Source organism: Nesoenas mayeri (assembly GCF_963082525.1).
Source record: "Nesoenas mayeri genome assembly, chromosome: 17".
NCBI lineage: Eukaryota > Metazoa > Chordata > Aves > Columbiformes > Columbidae > Nesoenas > Nesoenas mayeri.
This window is the reverse complement of record NC_137565.1, coordinates 8,030,698-8,058,243: the sequence shown is the minus strand read 5'-3', so window position 1 is coordinate 8,058,243 and position 27,546 is coordinate 8,030,698. Positions and strand designations below refer to the sequence as shown.

Below are 27,546 nucleotides of genomic sequence, written 5' to 3'. Positions count from 1 at the left end.
GTTGGAACAGGCTCCCCAGGGAAGTGGTGGAGTCACCATCCCTGGAAGAGTTTAAAAGTCCGATAGATGTGGTGCTTAGGGACATGGTTTGGTGGTGGGCTTGACAGTGCTGGGTTTATGGTTGGACTTGATGGTCTTAAAGGTCTTTTCCAACCTTAGCAATTCTATGATTATAGGCTAGTAGTGCTTATCTTCTCAGTCTTCAGGAAACATGCATAATACATACAGATATTTTTTTAATGATCAATGCGGAGTCTCTGTAGCATAGCAATAGATAAGAGAGCGGAATTACAACTTACTTGACTTTTGTCCGAGTAAGATAAAAAAGGACATGGTGCTCACGTTCTTAAAGTTATTATAATCTTTTTGTAGCTTGAAAAGCAACTAGACCCTTAAGGCTGAGGTTTGTTGGGCTTGCTTTGGTTTTTTGTGTGTGTGGTGTTGGTTTTTTGTTTTGGGTGGGGTTTTTTGTTTTTGTTTGTTTGGTTTTTATAATCTAATATTTAGGTAGCTCTCCATTTTCATGGATCTACTAACTGTCCTACATAGTAGGAATTAGTCTGTAAAACTAAAACTTTAATGGAGCAAAGTAAAAGTTGATTAAGATGTCCTTGTTTGATTAGCTTGTTTTCCTGAATTCACAGCTGGGAAGCCTGGGAGATGTTCCGTCACTGAGAACCTATTCTAGAGAAAGCTAGTAAATCAAAACAAAAACTCTGAGCTAGAGATGGGTTGTCTTTTCATAAACTGAGGTCTAGTAAAACAAGGCAAGTATGTTTTAATATGAATAGGTACATATGCCTTTTAAAACCAGGTGCTGATTCAGTAAGTTAGTGCTAATAAAAAAGCCCTAATGAATAATATACTTATTTATCTTCAAAAATATTATGAATAAATGGACAAAGTACACATACTTTAGTAACCATATGTGTTTACAGTTGGGGACAAAAAGTATATTCAGTGGTATAAAAATGGCACATTACTGAATGTCGTCAAATATGAAACTGTCTTTGACTACTTTTATCCTTTTTCCAGGGTTTTTTTGGTAAAAGAATAACACACTGTAGCTACTCTCTGTATTTAATCATCTAAAATCAGAAACTAATTATTCTGAAGAATCTGAAAGGGTTAATATCTGAATGAAAAAAAAAACCAAACCAAACTAAAACCACACAGTCCCCTCCACAAATCAGCACCCATAGCACTACCTTCCTACTTTCCCCCAACCCCCAAAATCATAGTGAGCAGTCTGTTATGGTACTGCTGGTTATTACTACATCATAATACTGCGGGGTTTTTTACAGCAGTCTTAAAAATAAGTTTAAGCTATTTGCATTGTAACTTGATAAACGTCAGCATGTTATAGAAATGTCCATGATTGAGCTAAATGTAGACTGAATGGAGAGATTAAAGATCTTCATAGATCAGCTTGTTTGCTGGGAATTATTTTTGCCTCTCCTCTCCTGGTTGCAAGCAGAATTATTCAATATTTCAGAAAGACTCTTATCCCTGGATATGCCCTTGGAATCTTGTTTCCACAGCAACACAAAGCTACTGATGAAACATCCCTTTTAAACTTCAAATCAGTCTTTTATTTAGAGTTGTAATTAGGATGTTTGCTGGTAGGATCGTGTATTTTAATGCGTATATATGCATGTGCTGAGAGCAGCCTGTAGAACAGCCGTAAGGTGAATAATCCTGAAGTGCTGGAAGAACATCCCATGGTGGGGTGAGCCTTCCAGCCGCGTGGCACAGGAGTGTGCTGAGGACGGGGGTGCCCACAGAGCAGGCGGTTGTTTTTCAATGGTTATATGAAGAAACAGCCCTGTGTGGGGTGTAACTCTTGCCAGGAGCTGGCTCCCTTCCTCCCGCAGCTGCAGCGTGCTCTCACTTGTTCCAGTTCTGCTCCAAAGTGAAACATGTGAAGAATCGAAATGGATGGAAGAACATGCAGCAGCCATTGTGGGTAGAAGGAGCTGAGCTTTGGCGCTTGTCCCGATCTGTCTGGTGAAAAGCTTTCCTGCCTCCGGGAGGAATGAATGGGAGAGGGGCTACATGTCAGAGGTTCCTCTGAGCAATCAGTGTGCAGTTTTCTGCAGGCTGCTCGGAGACCGCCTTGCGCTTTCTGGTCATTGCATTTGGAAGCAGCCCCTTTTTTTATTCAGAAGGAAGATGGTACCGCAGCAATAGGAGGCTAAAACGCTGGCTTGAGAAGTTGTGAGGTGCAACTTCTTGGTTATAAGGGCTCGTTTGTTTATTCTGTACATCTGTGAAAGATGTTTTACATGTCAAATCTTCCTTATGTACTTACAAAAAACTTTATATTAGGAATTATAAACTGTACTGCTAGGCCTTGTATTGATTTTCATGCGATGTTTTAAAAGTATGTAAATAACGGTGCTGTTGCAGGTTGTCTCAGGATGGTAACCACAGCTTGAAATAATAATAATGTTGTGTATACTAGAACTGGGCACTTGCAAAATCTATGTTTAAATTTATCACATTACAGATAAATAGCACTCACAGCTGAATGGTTGCATCAGCTTGTGAAGCTGCACATCATTGGGGTGGAAATAAATCCTTCTTTCTGAATATTTAAAGTGTCAGTAACTGGATTAATCATAATGTGAATAACAGGCAGACTGTTGAAGGAAAGTTCTGTGTGCAATGATTGGTACATGTGGTTAATGATTAGAAACTAAAATCTGTAAATTAGTACTCTAAAAGTTGTTAGTATGTGAACTGTTATTCCCACTTCACAGATTTTTTTCTTCTCTAGAAAATACATCTAGATAATAGAAGGTTCTTTCCTTTAGGAGGAGTCCCAGTTAACTGCTTCAGTGAAAATACCAACAGTTGTTGTGAGATTTAGTAGAAGCCGAAAGTCTAGACAACGAGGTTAGACTGTGCACACCGGGACAGCACTTCCAGGATGCAAATAATCTAAATTTAGGATGTGCAGGGTGGTGAATGGGGTTTATATGCAGAGCTATTCCTTTTTGGTCTGTAGGGGGAGCATGGGTGATTATTAGTTGTAAAATTAGATCTCTAATTCTAGCTAAGGCTAAGCAAGATGAATCCTGCGTTAAGTGATAAGCTGTTATATTAACTGCAGTGAATTAATGCATCGAGGGTTTGGATTTGCACTTTTAGTAGTTGTTTTATTTGTGAACACTCCACATGACATTGTGTGTGAGCAGCATGTTTCTGCAGCAGAGTTCTGGAGGGTGGTGGGTAAATCTGGTGTTGATGGTAGATGCTGGTTGGATGGAGACAGGAAATGCCTTGGGAAATGGTTTGGTCTGACCCGATTCTGTTAGTTTATGGTGTTTCCTAGGTAGTGAAACAGATATTGCTATCTGGTTTGATAGGCCAAATATGTGTCTGTAGCCTATGTGCATGAGAAAACACTACTCTTCAGTTCTACTGAAGTTTGTTGTGATATGTGTGTAGCTTTTACAGTTTTCTGTAGCATGCGTCAAATTGAAAAAGCACATTCTTTCTAAAGGGTTTACTCAAAGCCATATTTGCTTGGAGGGCTGTGACTGAGAATGTGAAATGGTGTAAACTTTAATACAGATTCTCTGTGTCCCTGTATTATGCATGATATTTAAAATACGCATAAGCAAGTGTACTAACTACATATATTATTAGCTTCTTGTTCATAGGAATTGAGATAATATTTCATACGTTTAATCAAGTTACAGAAAGGCTCATATTTCAGAAAGTCTGACAACAGAAAGAAATCCGGTGTTCCTTTTAATGTTACAAGTAGGTGATATTTTGGTTTTGCTCTCCTTAGCTGAGTCTTTGCAGTGGTAACAGCAACGCATGCTTAGCTACACTGGTGTGGTGAGATCTTCTGATACCCACAGAGAAATGACTGTATGCAGAATGTACAGTGGAGAGGAAACTGATTGCATCTTTACTGCAAATAGTCAGCTTTTTTCCCACACCAAATCATGTGTTTTGTAGTCGAACCATCTGAAAGCAAAGTTACCCATCCTTTTTTTAAATAACTGCATAAACCTTTTGCTAAGAAAACGCTTCAAGAAGCATATGTGCTACCAGAGAGCAAATCTTGGTATATTTAATTGATGGATCCAAGTTCATTGAATCTGTGCAAAGAAAGATGCATATTTTTCATCAATAACCAACCTTTGCTTGAGAAGCAATAACTTAGGGATTTACCAAATATTGTAAGAGATTAGGAACTTTTATTTAAGCAGCATCCATTAGTAAATGTTGGCGTTTTGCCTTTTTCTGCTCTGCATAGCTGCTTGTGTCCAGTACTTTGAAAGGAGGTAAGATTCTGCATTGTGAGAGAAAAAAATATGCTGAAGTCAATACGAAGGAGGTAGGAGGTTTGTTTATAAGGCTAAAATGGTCACTAGGACTCTATTTTCTTTCTCAAATACAGGTGGTTCATGCATCAGAATGATTTCTGATCCTGTTTTCTGCTTGTGACTTACCTTACTGGTATATTGTAAACACCACAGGTGATTAACTAAGAAAATTACTGAAGACGAAGTGCTCTTGAAGGCTATGCCAAGTTCCACTTATGGCACTTTATTATTATCTATTTTGGGACTTAAGAACTGCTATTATGTTATCTATGCATATGTAATAGCAACAGTTGTAATGAACACTTGCTCTTAGCATGTGGAATTTCAAAGCACTTTGTGAAGCATTTGAGTTCATTGCTTCTAGAGGCAAATAAATTGTGCAGTCCATCTGTGGTTATGGGCCGGAGTTACAGAGTGATTCCGCAGGAAAATCATGCAAAAAAGATGTCGCTACATATGCACAGGCTGTATGGAGATCTTACTGGTGGCACAAATTCTCTCTCATTTTTAATAATGAAAGTGAGAAATGTTAAGCACTTGCATACAGTGGTAACAGCGCTGTTTCAAAACCACCTCACTGCACCATAAATCTGCTTAGTGGTAGAAGAACCTCGACGTGGCCAGGTATCTGAATTTCTTTTAGGTCTCCTTTTCTTATTGGATTTTCATACTTCTTTCTGATTTACACAGTCACCAGATACCTGGATATCTCAGCAGAGTGAGGCCAGTTAAGAAGTTTTCAAAGAATGTTCTGGGACTCCATTATAGAAAGTTGGTGGAACGTAAGGCCTGCTTGGCTAGTATGTTTATATTTTTATATGAAATAGTTGACACTAACAGAAGTGTTTAAATGTAAGCTTATTTGTTAATTTCCAAACAATACAGTAGTGAATAAAAATAAATTTGAAAGGAACAAGAATCATATACGCACATTTAAATTCTATTTATTTAATTACCATATACTTTCAGTATAAAGAGAAGTTATTATAATGAGATGCTTTGTCATTCGTATAAGCAAGACCATAGAAAACACCCCCAAATTTGTAAGGATTCATAACATTTTTACTAAATAATGACCTGAGTCCAAATTTTAGAAAATTATATATGTTTTACTGAGCCTTTTTACATGGCTTAGGCTGTGGTGTTCTTCATGAATGTGTAGGCATTTCAAACAGAAATACTGCTTTATTGGTATAGCCAGGAATGCGTTCTGAGCTGCTGAGCTCACAGCACTGGAAATGCAGCAGCCAGCGTGTTTGTTAATGTGGGTCACACTCCCGGGTTGCCTGCTCGTCCTGCTGCTTTTTCCGCTTCACATGTGTGGTCTGATACAGCCTTTCTCTGTTACCGTTACCTTTGGAGTTGTACTCGGAAAGGTGTTTTCACAACTTCTCCATCCCTTTTGTTCTTCAATATCAGTTCTTTGTGGAGATGCAACAGTGTAGCTCAGTGGAGTGGCAAAAGGTTGTGGCAACTGGATTACTGGCACGAGTTAGACATAGAATGTGGGATTCTGCTGCTTGAAGGGTGGTTTCCGAAGGTTTTTCTGCGCCCTCAAGTGAATGGGTTAACACAAGATGAACTCCTTGTCTCAAACAACTTATTGATTATAGCACATAGAAGACGACTCAAACTTGTTTGTTCCAAAGGCTGAAAAAGAAGATGAATTCTTCTTTTCTTTGTTCAGATATCCGAGAATCAGCAGACTCTAAGTCAGTTGGGAAAGATGATGTCTTGTAGATACACGATTATGCTGGTGATACAAAAACAGTCTTGTGTGTTCATCAAATTAAAAGATATGTGCCACTGTCACCTCTCTTAATTTCATAAAAATAAATGTAAAACAAATGCACTACCCCCATATTCAGTTGAATTCACATTCTAGCTTTCTGAATTGAATTAACTTAATATTCCTTATAACTAACGTTATTGATTCTCTTCTAGTTCTGCCTATGATAACGTCAACAAAGTTCGAGTTGCTATAAAGAAAATCAGTCCTTTTGAGCATCAGACATACTGCCAGAGAACTCTGAGAGAGATTAAGATCCTACTGCGCTTCAGACATGAGAATATTATTGGAATAAATGACATTATCCGAGCTCCAACTATTGAACAAATGAAAGATGTGTATCCTTTCAAAATTCTGAAGTTATTCTGCAATGTTAGTGATGGTTACCGCCTTCTGTGTTTTGATTGTTTCTCCCTTTTCATCTTCTTCCTTATTAGATTTTAATAAAATTTGGCTTCTGTTTTTGAAAACTGGAAGGGAAGTTCATGGTGTTTGATGGCTTTATAGATGTATAGCTAGATTTGATATGTAGGTGAACACTAGTTTTGATGGTTCTTTTTCAGGGGAAAAAAAAAAAGTTAATTCCTATGTTCCAAGCCAAAGAACTCAACATTGTAGAGGTGATTTTGTTTAGCCATTAATCCTAAAAATATATTTGCTCTTGATAGAGCTATTGTTAGAACTATCTGATTGCTCTGAGGATAAAATAAAATGGTCAGACTCTGCTGTAATTGTCTAAAATGTTCTTAAAGAATAGAATGGATACATCTTGCGGGGTGGGGGGAGGTGAAACACAACCCCTGGTTGTGCAGAGCTGCGCGTGTGAAAAGTCCCAACTGCACATGGGCAGGTAAACATGCTGGATTAGTATATACAAATCTGGCCTTTTTGTTATACTAATTGATCTTCCATGAGAAACCTGGCTTTGTGTAGGTGACTTCATGTGGATGTCTCATGTATGAAGACGTAGCTTAGAGACTCTACTTGAGATACAAAGCCTAGTTTAGAGTCAACCAGCTTAATTTCCCCGAGTCCATGTTCATTGGTTCCTATGGGTTTCGTGGATCTATGCCCAACAAAAGGCATAAGGCAGGTAGAAATGGAATTGAATCTGGGTCAAATGTTTTCACTTCGTAAATGATCAGTATATTATTTGAGTTCAGTTAGTCTTGCGTGGGATTCTGAGCCTGCATTTCTGCAGCCATTTTGACTAACGTAAGTGGATGCTGCCCATGGAACGATGTCCTGGTTGGGTGATCCAGTCTGAGTGCCCAGAGGAGAGGATGGGAACGCCCAACTAGAATGGCAATAGTAGGGTGTTCTCACAAAATCTTATTTTGGTGAAAAGTGATCATGGAACTACACCCCAAGGGTTTTGCAGCCAAATTGAATTAAGAGAGAAGAAGATTTTACTTATTCCTGCCAAAGCAGAAAAAAACCCACCACCTTTTCTTTATATTCATTCCAATCTTAGGGAAAAAAAATCTGACTGAAAATATTAGGTTTAATTTTGGTAAGCAAAGCACTGTTGTGTTCAATGTAGCATAATAAATATATAGTAAAGGAGAAGAACAGCCAAATTTTTGAAGTAGAGCAGTGACATAGAAGCCTGACCAGATATGATCAGATCTTCTACCTTCATGCTTTTATGCAACTGAAAGCAAGTATCTCAGAAGTTTATTACTCATTAAAGTAAAAGGCAGTCTTTTATTTCCTGGCAAGCGGGATAGGAATCTGAACATGTTAAGATTCCAATAAAAATCAGGCTCTAGTGTAAAGAAATAGAGGTTTATGATTATTAATTGGAGAAGAGCATGTGCTGATGCCTCTTAATTTTATAAAGGGCTGCATCATGTAACAAGATTGATTTGAATCAGAACTCATAAAGGAAGAAACAGCTACATAGATTCATAATTGTTGTGAAACAGACAAATTGTTACAGAAGTTTCATCTGGTACTGTATGTTGATATCTAAGATGACACCACATTTGTTTTGCTGCCTTACATCTGATGCCTGACAGATACATTGTGCAAGATCTTATGGAGACAGATCTTTACAAGCTCTTAAAGACTCAACACCTCAGCAACGACCACATTTGTTATTTCCTTTACCAGATTCTGAGAGGGTTAAAATATATCCATTCAGCCAACGTGCTTCATCGTGACCTCAAACCTTCGAATTTGCTGCTTAACACCACTTGTGATCTCAAGGTCAGTTGAAATGTCTTATTTGCTTCCAGGGTCTTCATAATCTGCCTGCTATACACATGGCTGTTACTGGAGATTAATGTGATTTTTATCCTGGAAAGATTGCCAAAACATTATTGGTTTTGATAAAATAATTATTAAGATTTGAGTGACTAAGAACTCACTGTTATGCTATTTTAATGAGTGCATCACTGTTTCCATCTGGAGGCTGACTTTGAAACAGCCTCTTTGAAAGCTGGGTGAAAGTACTTGTCTGAAGCAGAGTTATGTTTACCTAGAAAGGAAACTCAGAACTATACATTTCAGGTCTTGGTTTCTCTGTGTTTAAAATGTTAATTGTTCAGTGTTGGAAAAGGACTTCATATTAGTGGGCAACTAAAATGGCACGTGAAATTCAGTGCTGATTAAATGTGTAGCAATTACTTGGAGAGTGAGCACATTCCTAATTTACATTTCCAGCGCTGGGCTCTGTACGAAGCTGATACTACACAAGAGTGATCTTAGAGCTGTTATGCATCTTGGAAAATGTCAGCTCAATGCTTAGTAGTGTTCAGTAAAGCAAACCACGTGTGAAACAAATCAGAACAGAAATAGAGAATAAAACAGAAAACATGCCATTCTACAGCTTTCTGTTGTTTTGGAGTTTTCAGTTCTGTGTGATCGTAATTATCACACTTCTCCCTATGATATCCTTTTAAAATGAGGAGACCAGGGCTTCAAAGTACTTCCCCTCCGTATCAGGAAGAACTGTGTAGCCTGGATCTGTGCTGGAAAATACTGCTTGAGGGAAAGAAAGAACACAGTAGAATTTGGTAAAATTGTTAGTGGCATAGGGAGGGTGAATAGAGCACAGTTGTTCAATGTCTTTACCTGCCAAAAAGGCTGAGGTGGGGGGAAGAAAAAGCTCAGAGTGAAAGGACATAGTAGTTAACTTGCAGAATTCTTAAACTGTGGAATTTGGTACCATGGAGCGCTGTAGATATTACAGATAATGTGACTTAAAACACCAACCAAATTAATAGAAGAAAAAGCTGTTGAAAGCTGCCTCTGGTTTTACAGTCCCATGGTGGCCAATCCATGGAGGATGAGACTGGCAGAGCAGCACTGTTACGTTCCCTTTGACACGTTATGTTATGTATTTGCTGTTGGTCTCTGATAGAGCGAGATTACGGAGGTTACACTGATGCGATGTGGTACAACTGTGTTTGTTGCACACTGTGTTGCACTTAATTACACTTTGTTTTTAATAGTAGCTCTAGTATTCTCATTTAAAAAAAATACACTCCTCAAAATGTAAACCAGTTGCTGGCTGTTCAAGTTTGTCACAATTCCAAGAAAAGTCCTTGCTGTTCATATGCTGGTCCATTCCAAAAACTGGCTACATGATCAGTTTGCTTTACATTCTCACTGCCACTTGTCAGCGTTTCCTAGTGCATGGTGCTGCTGGACTGGTCATCTCTGACTCCTGCTATGGGATTTCAGCAGCTGTTATTACATCAAATCCCTTCAAGGCATTAACCCCTTCATGAAAGAAGTGGAGTAAAATCTACGATGACTGTGTGACGGAAGCAGAACAGAACAGTTTGAGTGTAGCTCTGTGTTATGTGCATTTAAAGGCAATAATACAATAAAAGGCAATGCTTTAGCACAAGTAAGACAGTCATGAAAAAGATGGTAAGCTTGCTGTATGGCAAAATAATACTATATGGCCTTAGTGAGTATTGTTCCTGTTTCTCTGTAAGGTTATAAAAATGGCACGTGGCTGCAATATGTGCTGCCTGGTGCAGAATGCGGTAGTCTGTATGACAGAGCATATGCTTTTTCATAACCTAAAGGGAACTCTGGTTTTGTATTAATACCGCATCTAAAGTTTAAACAGCAGAATTGGAGAGAAAACTAGTACATGTTAGGGCTTGATGAATGCTGAACTTGTACTAACTCATTTCTTCTAGGGCCGTTCTGCAAGTCTGTGTGTCAGCTATGTATGTGTGCATGCTTACTAATTTGGTTATTGTACATAAACTCAAACCACAGCATACTGTGAAAATGAACCACTTACTTTCTTCCAAAAGTGTGATTTTATGTTCTTCTTCAGTGGTAATGCTGTTGGCTTCTTTCGTTAATGGCATTATGAGAGAGCTGTCCATCTTTTCTGGAGCTCAGAGTCCTACAGGTTATAACAAGAGCTCTTTCTTTCTTCTCCCTTAAACATGATCTTGACTCCTGGATCACAGACTCCATTTCCAGGACGGAAATGTAGGAGTCTCTATTGACACAATTTGTCTGTGACCCCTGTAGCTTGTTCGAAGCAGCTGAAGGCTCAGGGCAGAAGTGCAGAACCTAAAGCTGTTAGTTTCCTTAGGCTGTGCTATGGACTTAAATGACACCTTAAATGTGATTTACCACATGGTGAATGAAAACTTGTGAAAGTACATAATTTTGACTTAACTACTGTCTCTTGTTATATATTTTCAGTGAAAGATTAGATTTGAGAATCCATGAAAACTACTACCTTGGGATCTCTGCCCTGTGAGAGTCCTGGGTAATAAAAATCCTGGTCTTCTCTTTTGCAGTCTGGCATCTTGCCTGTGAATGAGATTAATGTACATACCACAGGCTGGAATATACTCTAAAATAGTATCTAACATTTTTAGAAATACTTTCACATGCTTTCATACAATTGGGCCCATTTTGCAGTTTTGTAAATGGAATAAGTTACATAAACTATCATGACTGTGTAATTTTCCTAGTCTAGTGGCATTAATATTTCAGAAAATGAGGTCAAAGTTATTTTAAACAGATTCTCAGCTAGTATATTGCAATGTTTTCAGTGTACCACTCTAGCTGAGAATCTGTTTCTTTGATTTGTCTAAACCATTAATACACTGTATCAATAAGTTGTGATTTTCTATCTACATAGTGAATACTTCCAAGTATTAAACATGCAAGAATTGTTAGATATTAATACCTTGATAGGCTTGAAAGGAAGGTGATGAGAGAGGCATTTTTTTGAGGAAAAACTACAAGTTGTTTGTTTAAGGATTTTACCAATTACTTTAGAGATGCAGCTGTTTCAACTGGCATCTTATCATTAACAACTACACTTAATGGAAGCCTCTCCTTTTCCTTTTATACACATATATACATGCACAGACTACTTAATGATACAACTTCAAATATTTCAGTGTATTAGTTGCACTGTTGGGTGGCAAGTAATTTGCTTAGTAAATGGTAGTATGTATGGGATCCTCCTAAGTGTTCCCACCTGCTTGGTAGCTTCATCCATTTTTAAGATATATCTGCTTAAAAAAATAAAAGCATACCTGATGCTGACATTGTTTTTGAGAAGGGGAAGCTAAATGTATAAATAAGATGCTGGCATTTTATTTATTTACTTATATAGTGGGGAAGTAATTCCTTCTCTCTTACTAGCATCTCTTCTGTCTCTCCAAGGCATGAAGCACTGACTGACATACCTGGGTCTTTCATTATGCAGATTTTTATTCTCTGTTATGTCAAAATGCCAAGAACATGTTGCCTGTCATTATGTTGCTTTCACAGATTCTTTGTCTGTTTCAGTTCTGATTGAAAGCCTACCTTCTTCTCATGCTTTGACTTCTATCAATTATTTTTTGAACAGGCATAGTGGACTTGGATTTATTTGTTTTCCCTGAACAGGGTGGCTGTTCTGTTAAACGTGCTCTGTTGCCACAGGACAAGCAGTGTCTGCCCTCAGCAGGGTACGGTCACTCTCTGTGCTTTGTCCCTCGCACCCAGGACCTGAGGCAGAACTGTGACCTCTCCAGCTCCTCCTTTGTCCTGCTGGTGCTCCTGGGCAGCGCTGCAGCTGCTGAGAGAGCTGCCAACGGCCAGAAGCCTCTTTCTTGCAGCTTCAGCCTTGATGTCTTTCTCACTAATGGTGTTTCTTCTTTTCTGCTTAACCTGTTTCTGCTCTAGTCAGCAGGGGCTTTTTGTCATTTTAATGAGCTCTCTTGGTCATTAATCTTCCTTTCCATTCCATGTGCATTTTTCTACTTGAATTGAAAGATTCACAGGCACCTTCTTTAATTCGGTTCTTTCTCCTCACTGTGGACCAGAGAGTGAGTGTCTGTATTTTTTCTTAGTAATAACAAATCGTAGCACTTTGCTTATGTGTAATAGTATAATTCTGCACAAGTCCCTTGCCTATAGCCTTATCCAGCTTTTTTCTGAGGTGAGGAAGAAGAGGTTGCAACAGTTTTGTCTGCCTGCATAGTTATTTTCTGAAGTGCATGAAGCTTTCCTCTACAGTTTCTTTGCCTCTGTCTTCACAGGAGTCTCTTCTGATTATTTGCACTGATTCTCTTTATGTAAGCTGCTAATTGCACGCAAGGCAGCTGTTCTGTTTCTATAGCCAGGGAGAACCTTGACGTGCTTAAAAGGGTTCTTTTTGGTTTTGTTTTCTAAGGATTTAGGTTGTGGGGTTTTGTTGTTGTTTGTGTTTTGGTTTTGGTGTGTTGTGTTTGGTGTTTTTTTGATTTTTGTTAATATGTAGCTAAAATCAGAGGAGTCATCTCATGCAGCTTGGCTTATGCATTTCATAACGGCCTTTTCTTCAGTCCCTCTGTTTAACAGTCAGCTGCTGAATCTTGTCTTTCAGATGCAGCTTTTAGTGGGCTGAATCACTCTGAACTGATCTATCAATTGTTTCACAGGCATGTCCTTCCAGGAAAATAAAGGAGTAGGCTGGCAAGGCACTGTGAGGCTTCTGCATCTTTGGCAGGATTATCCATTACCGTTCTGATTGACTACATTTTATTATTACTTCGCATTTTTAATATAATCAGTGTACGCAACTATCAAAGAGTAAACTATTATAAGATGTATGCATCAGCGGAACCTCCTGTTTGCTACTCCTACATGTGATGCCTTGTTTTTCTGAGAGTACATATTCTTTCATGCAAATACACTTTGAGTGGAAGTTGATCATTATCATAAACTGGTATTTGCTTAGTGGTAGCAAAAGCATATGAATGTGTCTCCTGCCATGTACCTTCTGGAAGGTAAGAAAGGAACAGCTGCTGTTCTCTAGAACACTTTCTTCACATTTTGAGTATTAGTTTCTCTCTGGAGAGAGGGCACTAAATAGCTCTGAAAGCCCTGTAACCTCCTTCCCAGAATAAGGAACTCACTAGTCTAGATCAGAGTTTATTTTTCTTTCCACGGTTAGATAAAACTATTTTCCTGATACAAGGCTGAAAAATATTTTCTTGCATAGCATTTGGGTTTGTTGTTGCTGTTGGTTTGTTTGCTTTCGGTTTGTTTTTTTTTGAACTCATGCTTTATTCAGCACCTATAATCTTTCCACTCTACCATTATCTCATGATTGGATGGGATCTCCTGCAGAGATGCATTTATGATGGTAGCTTTTGTAAAAAAGGGTATTGAACTTCGCTACAAATGTGTTAGTGATTTTGTTTTTTGGAAATCTTAATCTCTTTTCGTTTTCTGGTGAATTCCCAATAACAGGTTGGAGCAATATATTTTGCCAGTTATCTGGCAGAGAAGGTGTTAAGTGCAACATCAGTTGTGCACCAGGAACAACTTTTTCTCCCAAACGGCTTATTTTTCCTGGCCCCTGCATGGTCTAATCCGATATTCTTTGTGTTTATGTCCAAAACATGTTTCTTAAGGTTTGCACAATAATTTCTTTCTATAAATAGAGGTTACCATCCCCACATTTGTAGCTGTTACATCATGTGTTGAGGAGCAGTGAATTAGTAATGTTGTAGTATTGGAAACTGTATGTCTAATGTCTAACATGCCTTTTTTTTTAATGTCTTTAAAACCAGATTTGTGACTTTGGACTGGCTCGTGTTGCAGATCCAGATCATGATCACACAGGATTCTTGACAGAATACGTGGCCACGCGTTGGTACAGGGCTCCTGAAATCATGCTGAATTCTAAGGTGAGAACCACAGCGTTGCTCTGGTGCTTCTGTTGCTGGTCATTCACCTGTGAGTAGCAGGTTTGCTTCTACCCCGCCATGGTTTTAGGCTCACTCACGCAGAGCCTTGAGAAAATGCAGCAAAGGATTTGCAGTGTAGCTACTGGCTCGCAATAACTTTGAGATTCCAGATACAATTATTGGCTGCTACAGCTGGGTAATTGTGTGTGAGTTCCCATGTGTCAAGTTTTTTGCCAGTCACGAGACGTCTTTACATCGCATGCTCCTCCACAGAACAGGACAGAAGTACTGACAGTGAGAGCATTTTACTACCGTCTTCATCAAGGCTTCAAATGTTGCCTTAATATTATCTTGACATCTTGATTTAGGTTTAGAATGTATAATGAGAATGAATCTAATTCTGAAGGCATGTGATGATTATGTGCCAATCTTAATTGCATTCCCATAGTGTTAATGAAATCATCTCTTCGTGGTTTTGTTCTGGTTTTGTTTGATTTGGGTTTTTTTACACTTGGAATTATTCTTACGTTCTTCTGTGGCTGTTTTAAGGTGTATCTGGTCCCTGTATGGTGTGAGCAATGGATATCTTTCATAGCCTTTGCATTAGTTTCTACAGCCTTACACTTACTTGCAAAATGCCTATGTGACATCTGTGTCTGTTTTTAAATTCCTCAAAGACTCTTTCTGTAGGATTATGGCTTCACTGGTGGTTGTGTTTTATTTGTTGTGGCAACAGTGTGTCAAATGTGCTTCTAGAAAATAGTCATCTGACCAATGGAGGTTGTTTTTCCTGCTTCTTGTGTTTTAAACTCATGTTGAGGCCATAAACACAGTGCAACTTAACCTTACTTCTGGATATCCATTTACATTTATCAGCAGCTTTTACAAGAAAATATTTGTGTGTGTTTCTTAAGAGGTGGCCAACTTAGAATTTTCCTGGCCTGTAGTGTGAATTTTTTAGAATGACAGTGCCTTGAAAACAAACAGTCAAGTGAAGGGGTCCTGAGAAGCCGGTGCTGAGGTGCTGTGGATTCAGCATTACTGTAGGAGCAGTTGTTGGCAGCTCCCTGCTGGGCGAGAACGGGGACTCCTGAGCTGAACCGGCCCTGCCTTACCCAGGCACTGGTAACACTTTTCTTGTGGCTAATACAGGTTTTCTGGACACATGACAATATGGCCATTGCTTCCATTCTTCATATATCACATGCACTATTGTTGGCCTTCTCGTATCATCTTTACTACTTACTTACTGTTGTGTTTTACATACCAGCTAAAAAACAAGCTGGTTTGCCCTTTGACCCCTTGGATGCTGAAGGCTGCTTGCTGGTGTGGTATTTAGATCCTGTTAGGAAGAAGGATGGCACTTTTCGCATGTGTTTAGCATGCTGTTAGGAGCTACAGAATTAATAAAAGCTTGTTTCCAACATTTGTTAGTGTAAATTTGCTGTAAAATTAGGGAGTCTCAAAACTTTGCAGTTGGTAATACATTGAGCTAGACTTAGAGAATCCTCTCAGAAAGTGTCACTTGCATACTTCAGCTCTTGTTACCTCTTCAAAGTAGCGGTTTTGATATACAGTTCTTAATTATTTCATTCTGTACAGAAAAATCAAACAGCATGAACAAGCGTGACTCATTTAAAAAAAAAGATGTGCATGAACTTTCAAAATTTACTGAAGTAACATGTTGCTGCAGTGATGCAAAAATTCATTTGGCAAGAATGTGGTTTTGTTTTCCTTGCAGGGTTACACCAAGTCTATTGACATCTGGTCAGTAGGCTGTATTCTGGCAGAGATGCTCTCCAACAGACCCATCTTTCCAGGAAAACACTACCTTGACCAACTTAACCACATCCTCGGTGAGCTTTGTAGAAAAGGGGCGTTTCCACGTCTGTCTTTCTCTTCTTGGTCAACAAATAATGTAGGGATCTGCAGGAGTAACATCTGTTCACTGTCAGTCTTGGTGCAGTGATTTCTACAACAAATTGTTGATTTGGGGGCCAACTAGAGGATATTTACCAATTTATTTAAAAAAACCAAACCAAATGTACTCTTAGGTCCAGGCCAATTTTAAAAAAAATATCTGTAGATGGACCACTTAATTTTATCTTTTAACCAGATTACTGATCGTTAGAAAACTCAAATGCACCTGTTTCTTTACAAGAAAAAAACCAACTTAAACCTTTTTAGTAAAGGTTTCTAAAAAAATTCCAAGATGTTCTATACTCTTAAAGCATTTGTCCAAAATCTTCCCAGCAGCTCTAAGTTAGAGTTTTAGCAAATGTGATATAACTGTTTTAATGTGCCTTTCATAGAATGCAGTACTGTTTGTAATTTTTTTTAGGTATACTTGGATCCCCTTCCCAAGAAGATTTGAATTGTATAATAAATTTAAAGGCCAGAAACTACTTGCTTTCTCTACCACACAAAAATAAGGTACCATGGAACAGGCTGTTTCCAAACGCTGACCCCAAAGGTATTTTATACTTTATCGCATTGTATCACATCTTCAGAAATGGAAATGATCTGCTAAAACGGCTGTATAAATCTAATATAAAATCAGAAACCAGCGTGAAACCCTCATACTAGCTTATCTTTTTAAAGCAATTTTTAGTTACTCTTAAGATTACATGTTGTGGTGTTTGGTCTTTAATTTACATGTAAAACGTACATCCTAACTCTTGTTACTGTCTTTGAAAGCATGATCCACTACTCAGGTACTGGACACAGGCATTGGATTTTGACACAGGCATCAAACAAATCTCAAACTTCATTTCTAAAATGGGATATGAGAAAGCTGCTTATTGCCAAACTCAGTATAGTCTGTGCAGGTCAAACAGGATAATTTCAATCCAAGTGTGGGGCCTTAGGTGGTATGACAGGTTAACATTTAATGGGTTAAAAAATTCAGTTATGATAAGTGGAGCAAAAGTTATACAAACAAGGAATATAATTGCTGCCTTTCTTAACAAGGCTTTAGTAAAGGGTAAATATGACTTTGTTTTGCCTTTTACATTCTGCTTCATGCAATTCAGGGGTGGGTGTGTTCACAGCCCAGTGCTCTTTTCCCTGCTCTGACACAACCATAAGTCACTTATTTTTTTAAACTGATATGATAATTTACTTTTAGTGAAAATGATCAGGTACTGAACTGCCATGTAAGAGCTGATTTCTGCAGATGGAACTGCGTAGAGCTGATTATCCTTACCATTGGGAGAAACAGCAGTGATTGATAAGCACTATTATAAAAGCAGAATAAATGTGAGAATTTTTACCGTGGGCTTCTGATGGCTGCAGCTGTAGCCGCGCTGCTGTGCTGAGCTGCCAGGGGAACGTGCAGTTTGCACAGTTTCTGCAACGCCTTCTCATCTCGAGTAGCTTTGACAGCAGTTTTTCAAAAAGCTGTTTGTCAATCATTTCAGTGAAAGCATTGTCCGGGACACGCTTTAGCATGGACTGAGCATGTGAGTTCCCAGTGTTGAGAAAACTGCATCAAAATATTTGATGTTAATTGCTGTGCAAGTTTGCAGCTTTTCAAGCTGCCATTGGATGCAGTGATAGGGCCTGTCTCTTCTGCAGTGCTGGGTATGCATCTCCTCCTGATGCAAAGCTACAGCTACTTTGTTGCAATAAGAAGCCTGTAGTTAAGTTCTGTGTCATAAATTATGTGGTGAGGAAAAGAAATGGAATGGAATTCAGGATATACTGCAGGTATCTTTGGGCTTCTTGCTATAATCGGTCTGGGTTTTTTCTTGAGAAAGGAAAATGGGTTACAATTGAAGTAGTTGAACAATTGCGGTAACTCTGACCTGTAACATTTGTACAGAATTTCATCAGACCTCACTCTCTGTCTTACTGGATCTTCAAGTTCTCTATGGATACTTTATGACTTGTCTTCAACAAATTTTGCCTGAATTTCATGAATATGAACATATTTGTATCTTAGCTGGAGAGTATCTTCTGGGCAGCCAGTTTTGCTGGAACAGTTCATTGTGATGATCTGGAACTCCTAATGACTTCGGGATGATATTTTTGTCAGTAAACAGCCAAGTTTTCTTTTCAGAATAAGAACATATTTGTGATTACTTACTCATCTCGGAAAAGCTCTATCTTGGTTTGGATTTTTGGCACAAAAAATCCAAAGCATCTATTTGAGTGAAGAAAAATCCTGATCTCTTCCATTTCTACTGTAGCTAAAACCAGATTCTACTGTGGGGTTTTATGCATTTCTTCACTTGACATCCATTCTGACACTAGAAGGGTTTTACCTCCGTTACAGCAGATGGTGCCAGAGGCAGCTGTAGCCAAGGAGCTGATGAGATGGGTGAGCGAGGAGACTCTGCCCAAGTTACCGGGAGGAATCAGCTGCTTCTGTTGCTGCTACTACAGCTAGGGAATTCCAGCTGTAAATTGAAATTAGTGCAAAACTTAGGGCAGAGTGTATTTTCTGTGTAATATTGGTGTTTACAACGCTTTTGTGCTTTAGGGTGTGTATTAAACTCTTGCTCACTTTTTTTTTTCCTCTTAGCACTTGATTTGTTGGATAAAATGTTGACCTTTAATCCTCACAAGCGGATTGAAGTGGAGCAAGCTTTAGCCCATCCATATCTGGAACAGTATTATGATCCAAGTGATGAGGTAAAGACATTGTTAAAATGTCAATGTTGATTAAACGATGTAATGGGTTATTTTCTTCATTAGTTTAAGGACTGTGTTTCTGCTGCTCTAATTGAGTTGAAGAATTAATTGCATCAATTTACCAAAATTTTTTATTTCTTGGTCTACAACCTTTTGGAGATGCAACACAATAAATAGATGCTAAGGTGTACTCAGCTGAGAATGGAACTTCTCGGCTCACTATGTTCTTGTTTCATAATGTCTGAGATAAAGGTGGAGAATAACTGAGTTTGCCATCAGATTACGCAGTTACAACCCCTCAATCTGGACCTGCTGTAGTTTAGTATCAAATTCTGAGATGTCAGGTTACTTTTGGAGCAGAAGTAGGGGTGAAGGAAATGAGCTAGTTTTTCTTAAGGGATGGGTATGCTTATTCTGAGAAATTCAAATGTTTCAGGTATTTTTCTTCAGGTAGATACGAAGTTATGAGCCTTTAACAAATATTTTAACTTGTGGTTTAGATTTGAGTATCTACTTACTATGGTTTGACTTAAAATTTGATAAGCTGCTATATAAAGCACACAAAGGACAAATAAAATGAGTTCTTCCTTGACGACTGCACAGTACTAGATATTTTTGTGAAGTGCATTTTCAGATTTTTTTTCCCCCCATACAAGGACTACATGAAATTCCACAGAACAGTAATATTAACAAAAAGTAATGTTTCTTTGTATTATTCAGCCTGTAGCTGAAGCGCCCTTCAAGTTTGATATGGAGTTGGATGACTTGCCGAAGGAAAAGCTGAAAGAACTGATTTTTGAGGAAACTGCTAGATTCCAGCCAGGATATCGATCTTAAATTGTGCATAGGTAAAGTCACAGCAATACGAACCCATGGGGGCAGGAGGAAGAATTTGGAACTTTGTTACCACTAAAAACTGAGGGGTGATCTCATTAATGTTTATAAATAAATAAAGGGTGAGTGTCAGGAGATGGAGCCAGGTGTTAAGACAAGGGGTAATGGGTTCAAACTGGAACACAAGAGGTTCCACTTAAATTTGAGAAGGAACTTCTCAGTCAGGATAACAGACACTGGCCCAGGCTGCCCAGGGGGGTTGTGGAGTCTCCTTCTCTGCAGACATTCCAACCCGCCTGGACACCTTCCTGTGTAACCTCATCTGGGTGCTCCTGCTCCATGGGGGGATTGGGCTGGATGAGCTTTCGAGGTCCCTTCCAACCCCTGACATTCTGTGGTTCTGTGAAATGTAGAACTTACCTTGTTTCTGTTGATATGCTCACAGGTGTCAAAGGAGAGTTTATGCTTAGTCGTTTGACCTCAGTTCTGTCTGTTGCTGAAGAAACTTTTGAAAATAGAGTTTTTACTTAAATAGAGTAACTTCTGTGGCCACTAGCTTGAACATTCAAAATACTATATTTTGTTTATTTAAGCTTACTAGCTAACATTTGAAAACATTTTAATAATTAAAAGGTAAATCTAAGGTTAACACATCTGGCCCGTATCGTTAGCTGTGCATTGCCAATAGAATTAGACCCGGGACACAACGACATGCGTGGTGGTTATTTCCCATCTGTGTTTTCTAAAGCTAATTCTGTACAAGAGGCAGTAGCTGTACATGTACACATTCTGGAAGAAAATGACCTAAATTTTTAGGAGTAAGATGAATCCTGTTACTAATAGGCTGTAGTATGAAGGGAGAGCAAATACCTGACATTGGTAAGTCATAGTTCATGATGTCTCCTGCTTGCCTCTTTACCCAGTGCATACTTACCTGGGTTGTGTTAGGGATTAAGGGATAAAGGGATTGGGGATAAAGATATCAGTGATCCGGTGCTAATGGAAATTCCTGGTTTGCTAAAACTGTTACTTTAAATGTGACTACGAAGAGTTGATGTGGTTTATGTGATGCTGAAATTTAACTATTGTACTCAGCTTGATAATGATATGCTGATATTTTGTCCTAGTCATTTGTGGTTAGAATTATTAGCTATTCCACATCACAACAGGTTAAACATACATAGCTGACATCTCAGTGAAGGCCAGTCCCCAGGAGGTGGCCTAAACCGGACAGTAACGGTCTCTTTCTGTGCCTTTCTGCTCCCCCTACACACACCCCAGGACTTTTAAAACTATCTCAGTGTGTTTATTTCTTGAGATTCCAAACTTCCTCCTTGGCTGTTGTTTTGGAAGTGAGAAGCAATGTGAAAATAACAGATAATTCAGATAAACAAATAATGTACTTCATTAATTAGTTCTGATTAATTTTCCTAATATTTGGAAGATTTAAATTTTCAATTTAAAATGTAATTTACTAATATTCACAGTCTCTGGCGCCTGTTTTTAACGTATATTGGCACACAGTATAGATAAAGCATAGAAGTAGGAAGGTATGCTTGTTGTAAAAGGGGATGTTAAAACCTTCTTCACTGAAATGTGTCTCTGCTCTTTTTTGTAGGACAAGGACTAAAAGGACTGGGCATGCTCAAACGTTGCTGTTCCTCTTCCCAGTTCTTTATTGTTGGTCATGTCTTGTGGCCTCTCTCAGCTTATCCACTAACTCCTTTGAGCCATTCAGGAGGGCAGTTCCTGGTAGTTTTGGCTTCTCATGCTTTCAATGAATCTTTTAAGGCTGAAGAATTGTAATTGACACTCCTATGCGTAATGCCCATTGTTGACCTGTTGCAGTACTGTACTGTAAGTGCACCTACTGCTGGCCGTATTTTAACTGCTTGCTTTCTGGTTTGAAAGATGCAGTGGTTCCTTTCACTCCTGGATCAATATCCAAGAAGATAATTCATTAACCTGTAAGAAGTTTACACCATGAACTATGTTTTTTCTGACTTTACTGAAGTCGCTGGCATTTTTTTTAGAAAAGCTACTATTCAGGGCACTTTAAGTCAGTGACATCCCAGATTTTTTTTTTGCACTTCCTTTTTAAATAGAAATGGGTAGCATCCGGCAGAGTTTATACCATTATGCAATGGATTACAGCATAAGTTGTGTTCATGTTAATCTTGCTTATGCACTTGTTTGGGTGTCCTGTGCTGTACATACAGGTATTCTATACAGCGTAAGAGCCACATAGGAACCCAACTTAATTGAATTCATCTAAGAAACATTTTTTTTTTTCCATGTAGAGACAAAATTTGTACCTTTTTTCCCCTGCCTTTTCTAAAAGATCATTTAAAGTTTAACCATGTTGGAGGCATGGTACTTCCAAAGTTCATACCATGTAGTGGTGTTTATAAGACTTGTGCAAAGAGAATGAGTGGCAGCTCGCCAACTTATGTTTACTCACCGTGTGGTGGAAGATTAACAAAGAACATAATGGCACGATGACCTAATGGCGAATGCTTTTCTCTGTGGAAGGCATCCATGTGCGGTGGCAAGCGAGAAACCAAAATACGATGTTAATAAACTCAATCTACATACTGCATACCAATGAAATGCTTCAGATGAGGGTGATAGTTTTTACCTTTGAATCTAATCACTGACATTCAGAATTCTTGCAGAGAGGAACACTGCATCTTTAAATGAGAAAGTCTGATTTTACTTTTGCTCCTACAGCATGTCAGCATCTCAAGTTCATTTCTTGCAACCTACACTATGGTGATTTGTAATCCAGCCTCCATGAGCTCGTGACATGAAGTACTGTTCTGTTGTCAAGTACTATCAAACTTTTCTGATAATGCTGAGTTAGGACAACCAAACAAAGCTAGCACTAAATAATGTTTAAAATTGTATACCTTTTAATGATCTTTTCAAGTATTTGTTACTGAAATTGTATAATGTGGAGTTTACTAGGTGTTATGTTCCAGTGCAGTGCCTCCTTTTCTTTCCCCACTGCTCTCTGTGGTGAGAAATTTGCCTTGTTTAAAATAATTACTGTGCCCTCGCATGACTGTTAAAGCTTTCTGTGCAAAGATGATTGTCTAAGTGCCACATGCCTATGATTGAGAAAAAAATAATCTATTGTTACCTCTGAGTTGTGTTCAACTGAAATGCTATTCAACAAATAACTTAGGAAAAATAGTTCTATTTTTAGCTTTTCATATCTCTGCTGTCTTTTTCTCATTTTATTTTGGCAGCAGTGAAGAATGGATTGTATAAAGACTGCTTGCTAATATGAACAAAATGCACTTGTAATTCCTGGAAATAAATTTAAATCTTATATCTTCACATTAACATTAAGAATTAGTTTTTGGTTTCCTCTTGGGTAACGTGTTTGAATGGAAATCAGGTTCAATTGCTACTGTAGTATATAAGGACGCTTGCTGGTTAATAACTTCAGGCTCCTCATACCATTTAGTCTGCTCTTCAACAAAATCTAGAAAGCCATTAACTTAGACTTCAATAGATAAGGGTGCTTACAAGATTCCATTTCAAAATTTTCTTTTTCCTATATTTTTAAGTGTTAGTCTGCCAAAACTAATTTTTATTAAGCAAGGGTTCATCATTAAAGGGCATTTTCTATTAGGAAGTTCCTGTGGTACATAAATCTCTGTTGCGGGGAACATATTAGGAGCATTGTCAGGACACTGCGCAAGTGACCATTGAATTGTGGTATGGAACCTATGCTAAAAACATTTCTATGGAAATATGCACTTGACTGTTGATACTAGTGTAGAAATTTCTCAACATTTCTACACATCTTTACCAAAATGCTTTTCTCACTGAGTTTTGAAAAGCTGAAATATTTCTAGAATCTCTGCTACTTGTATGATCATCATTACTACAGGAATAATTTTTGGCATGGTTGGAAAGATGACTGTTACTGAAATACGTTTGCAACACCTCCATCTTAATTTATTAAGAAAGAACTTTTGTCAGTTTACTTCATCTTTCTCTTTCCATTTTTTTTTTTTTGTTTTTTTTAATACTTGCTTTAATTTTGGATTTTTGGAGAGGTGTAGACTCACCCATGCATCGTGTCCCTCAGAATGAGAAGCCGAGGGTTTGCTTTACCCAACATCTGGTGCTTTGGGGCTTTCTTCCTTAGCTATTCTTGCTGAATCCAATTGGCATCCATCAGTATCAGTAACCACATTCACCAATCCTTTACCGAATCCAGTAAACATTGGTGGGTTGAATTTGTTGATGTGACAAATGCAGAAGCATGTTTTGTTTTGGTTTTTTTTTTTTTTTTGGTCAGATTTTGAAAATAGTTTAAAAGAAGGTGCCTATAACAACACTGTGTTAGGTCAGTTATTTCATCCTTTTACATTGATTTTTTTTTTTTTCTTTATGTAGTTTTTATATTTTAGAGTGGAGAACAGCAACTCCTAATCAAATTAACATGCATGTTTCATGGTAAAGGTGTTTTGAGAATAAGGAATGTAAACAGTTCACTGTCAAAAACATTCCAACCTTACAGCTGAAGAAAAATATGCAAACATAAATTTCTCACGGATGCTCTGGCAAACAAGCATCTTACTCTGCTGTCCTGACTGTCACCAGACTCTTCCTCATCAATATCGCACGTTCTATCCAGGCTGAAGTGTCCAACCCGCGCTGGGCTGAGCGCTGCGCTGCACCGGGAGCTGTCGGGCTGCAGTCCTGACGTTGCTCAGCAGTGGCCGAATGAGACCCGAGGAGCTGAGCGTGGTTTTCCTCACAGAAGGAGAAAAAGAAAAACCTGTTGTTGCTGCCCACTGTAATATGCTACAATATATTTATACCATGTCGAAGTTGTTTGCTGAGCAACTGTACTATAGATTTAAACTTTAATATATATTTGCTTATGTTAGTGTAGTTTATATAGTCCTTGGTTATTGATAAATTTATTGTGTTGTTACAGCACAGTGATATGGTATAAATATAGGTCTATGCATACACACCATGTACTCATGAATTTGGTCCCTTGCATAGTACTTTTATATTTGTACAGCTATGTCTTCAAGCAATCCCAGATTTTAGGGGAAATATTTTTGTAAATGCAGTGGTTTAAACAAAAAGTCCAAACAATCCTTTTACTAAGTTTTAAATACATTTGTGGTTCAAAATGGTTTAGTTAACAATTGAAATCAAGACACTAAATTAGTGAAAAGTGCACATTAGTAAAGTGAAGCTTACAATGGTTTTTGTAGCGTGTACTGTGATCAAACTAAGTCAAACATTGGAGGAAATGTAAAGCTTGGACTACCTTTGTAAATTTAGAACAAATTTCTAAAGGTTGCAGCTGGTTTACTTACTATTGTTGCCTTTTCTTGTGTTGTACCAGTGTAGAGCACTCTTAAAATACTCAAACTGCTTCGTCTTTGCTTTGTACTGTTGGTGCCTTCTTAGTCATGTACCCCAAGGTCCTGCATAGCTACTTTAGTTAATGGTAAGTTTAAAATAAAAAAGCAAAGGAAGATTTTATAAAAAAAAAAAAATTCATTTTCTGTATGTTCTTATTCATTGTAACAATTAAACGTTTATATTGTGACAGATTTGTGATTTGGTTAATCTGTATAGATCAATTGTAAGTAGCAAAAGTTTATATTTCGTCTTATTCTTTTGATGTTGTAAACGTATGTGGTTTTCTTTTTTGAATCAGGTAACTTAATGTTCTGTTTTGTTTTTGGCATCTGAATCTTGTAAAAACAAATGCGAAGAAAATCATTAAATTGTGTCCCTGTATTACCAAATCAGCATAGTACTGTGCATATATAGAATGACTGGAATTTTGCTTTACAATGAATTGCTGTTCTGTAAACCATAGCTACATGATGTGTATTACTTTAGCTTATCTAAAAAGTTACTGTCGCTTGAACACCGCAGTGGTGAGTAGCCTACATTTCATATTTGTAAATATTCAAGTTTGCTTGCTCCACTGTATGATTATACCAGCTTGAAATTAAATTAGGGAAACCTTCCAAAAAAACCCAGGTGAAGTTTTTTCATACACATGCAGAAATGTTTTATCTTTGGTGCAACGAAGTTATGAAATCATCAGTATTTTGAACTGTTGAGCACAGAGTAATGCAAACAGATCCCAGCGTATCTGATGATTCACAGGCTTTTTTGACACTCTTTATACTGATATTCCTATAGCTATTGCCTCGTTCCCATGAAATCTTGAAAATAATTACTTGAGCAATCCTTAGAGAGCAAATGTTTTCATTTTACTACAAAAAGGTTTTTTCTCAGGCCAAGGGTTTTAAATGTGTGATTTCTGGGAGCAATGCGAGCGAGCTTACATCACTGTAATGGGCGTTTAATGATTTTTTTTGTAGCCTAAAATCAGACTGTGCCAAAGAACTGAACTCTTAAAAGATGTAGTTGGATAATGGCAGCTAGAAACTTCTCTAATCAATATGAAAACAGAAAATGTGACCTGAAACTGAAGAGAGTTTAGCTATAACTGACAGTTCTGTAACAATTCTGAGAATTAGCTTGTCAAAATTCATCTCTCCATTCCCTTTTTGGCTTTCACAGCAGAGTATGTAAGGTTTTTTTTCCGGAGTAATACAGAATTTCATTTTTGCCATAAATAGGTTTATGCATGTTCTTTCTTCTTAGCTGACTGTAGCTGCCTCTCACTGTCTTTGTTCCCTCTAGCAGAGCGCTGTGTTTGCAATGGCATCTGCTTCCACAAGTTACTTCAAGGTATGACTCCACTGCAGCTTGTCTCAGTGGGGGTTTTGACAAGCTACTGATTGGCTCAACACTCTGGTAACCCTTGTTTAAGTACAGTTAGTGCGAAATATTAATAGTTCCCATATTTCACCACAATTGGACACTGATTCTCTCTATTTGTGAACTTCAAGTATAACAGGCACTCAAACTGTTGGAGTCAAAGACTAGGGCTGGGTGTGGGCTTGTGGCCAGCATGGGCTGGCCTGGTTCAGCAGGAGCCCCCAGGGTGCTCTGGAAGCTGAGCCCGGTGAGGTGGTTGCACTCAGATACTCATGAAGGCTTGTGAGGAGCTACTGAGTACATGTTTATTTCAAGAGATTAGTGTAGGTCTGGTGGCATCAAGCTTTGTAGAACTGATCCCTGGACTTTCTCTGCAGATAGAAGATGGCAGGTTCTGGGTTCTGTATGTTTCATTTTCAGTTTGTTTTGTTTTGTTTTGTTTTTCCTACTAAATTGCATATATGTAACACTTGACAAGCTTCAAAAATAAGAAAAACATTTGAGGTGTGTAGAAGACTTAGAAACTTCATCACATCAATACACATTGTGCCTGTTGACGGTTATCTTGCTCTGATGTATCTTTCCACCACAAATGGAACTCTTCAGCTAGATTCAGAAGAGTTCTGGGGCTTGAACTCAGGCTCTGAAGGTGGCTTTGGTGAGTCTGCAATGTGACATCCTGGTGCTCTGCCAGCACTCACAACCCCTGTCGGAATGTGTTTGCACTCAACATGGTGTTCATGTGAAGTCTGATGCGAGAGTTCTGTAACCCCTCTGTCTTTCCCCTTTGTAAGTTACTCATGCTGATAACTTTTCTTCCAGGTGTTTTCCAGACCTCCGCTTGTTTTTTCACTACAACTTGCTGTTGACTTTTTTCTTTGTCTCCCTATTCAAAGTGAGTCTAAAGTCCTAGTTTAAAAAATCTTTCTTCTGTAGGATTCATGAGCTTTTTGATGGTAAACAACAGATTATTGATCCTGTTAGTGAAATTGTAGATCTACTG

The 27,546-nt window shown here is 38.2% G+C and overlaps 1 protein-coding gene across 1 annotated transcript in view; it reads left to right on the top strand.

Moving 5' to 3' along the window:
- Positions 1-23,231, top strand: part of MAPK1 (mitogen-activated protein kinase 1) — a gene marked incomplete at its 5' end in the record, with an annotated part of 34,238 nt that extends 11,007 nt beyond the window's left edge. The window contains 8 exons of the mRNA XM_080355246.1: positions 6,291-6,473; positions 8,157-8,346; positions 14,175-14,291; positions 16,033-16,147; positions 16,633-16,764; positions 18,817-18,926; positions 19,647-19,774; positions 21,379-23,231. Coding sequence (XP_080211372.1) covers positions 6,291-6,473; positions 8,157-8,346; positions 14,175-14,291; positions 16,033-16,147; positions 16,633-16,764; positions 18,817-18,926; positions 19,647-19,763 — 964 coding nt within the window. The 3' untranslated portion in view covers positions 19,764-19,774; positions 21,379-23,231. The remainder of the gene's footprint in view (positions 1-6,290; positions 6,474-8,156; positions 8,347-14,174; positions 14,292-16,032; positions 16,148-16,632; positions 16,765-18,816; positions 18,927-19,646; positions 19,775-21,378) is intronic.
- Between the last annotated feature and the right edge of the window lie 4,315 nt (positions 23,232-27,546).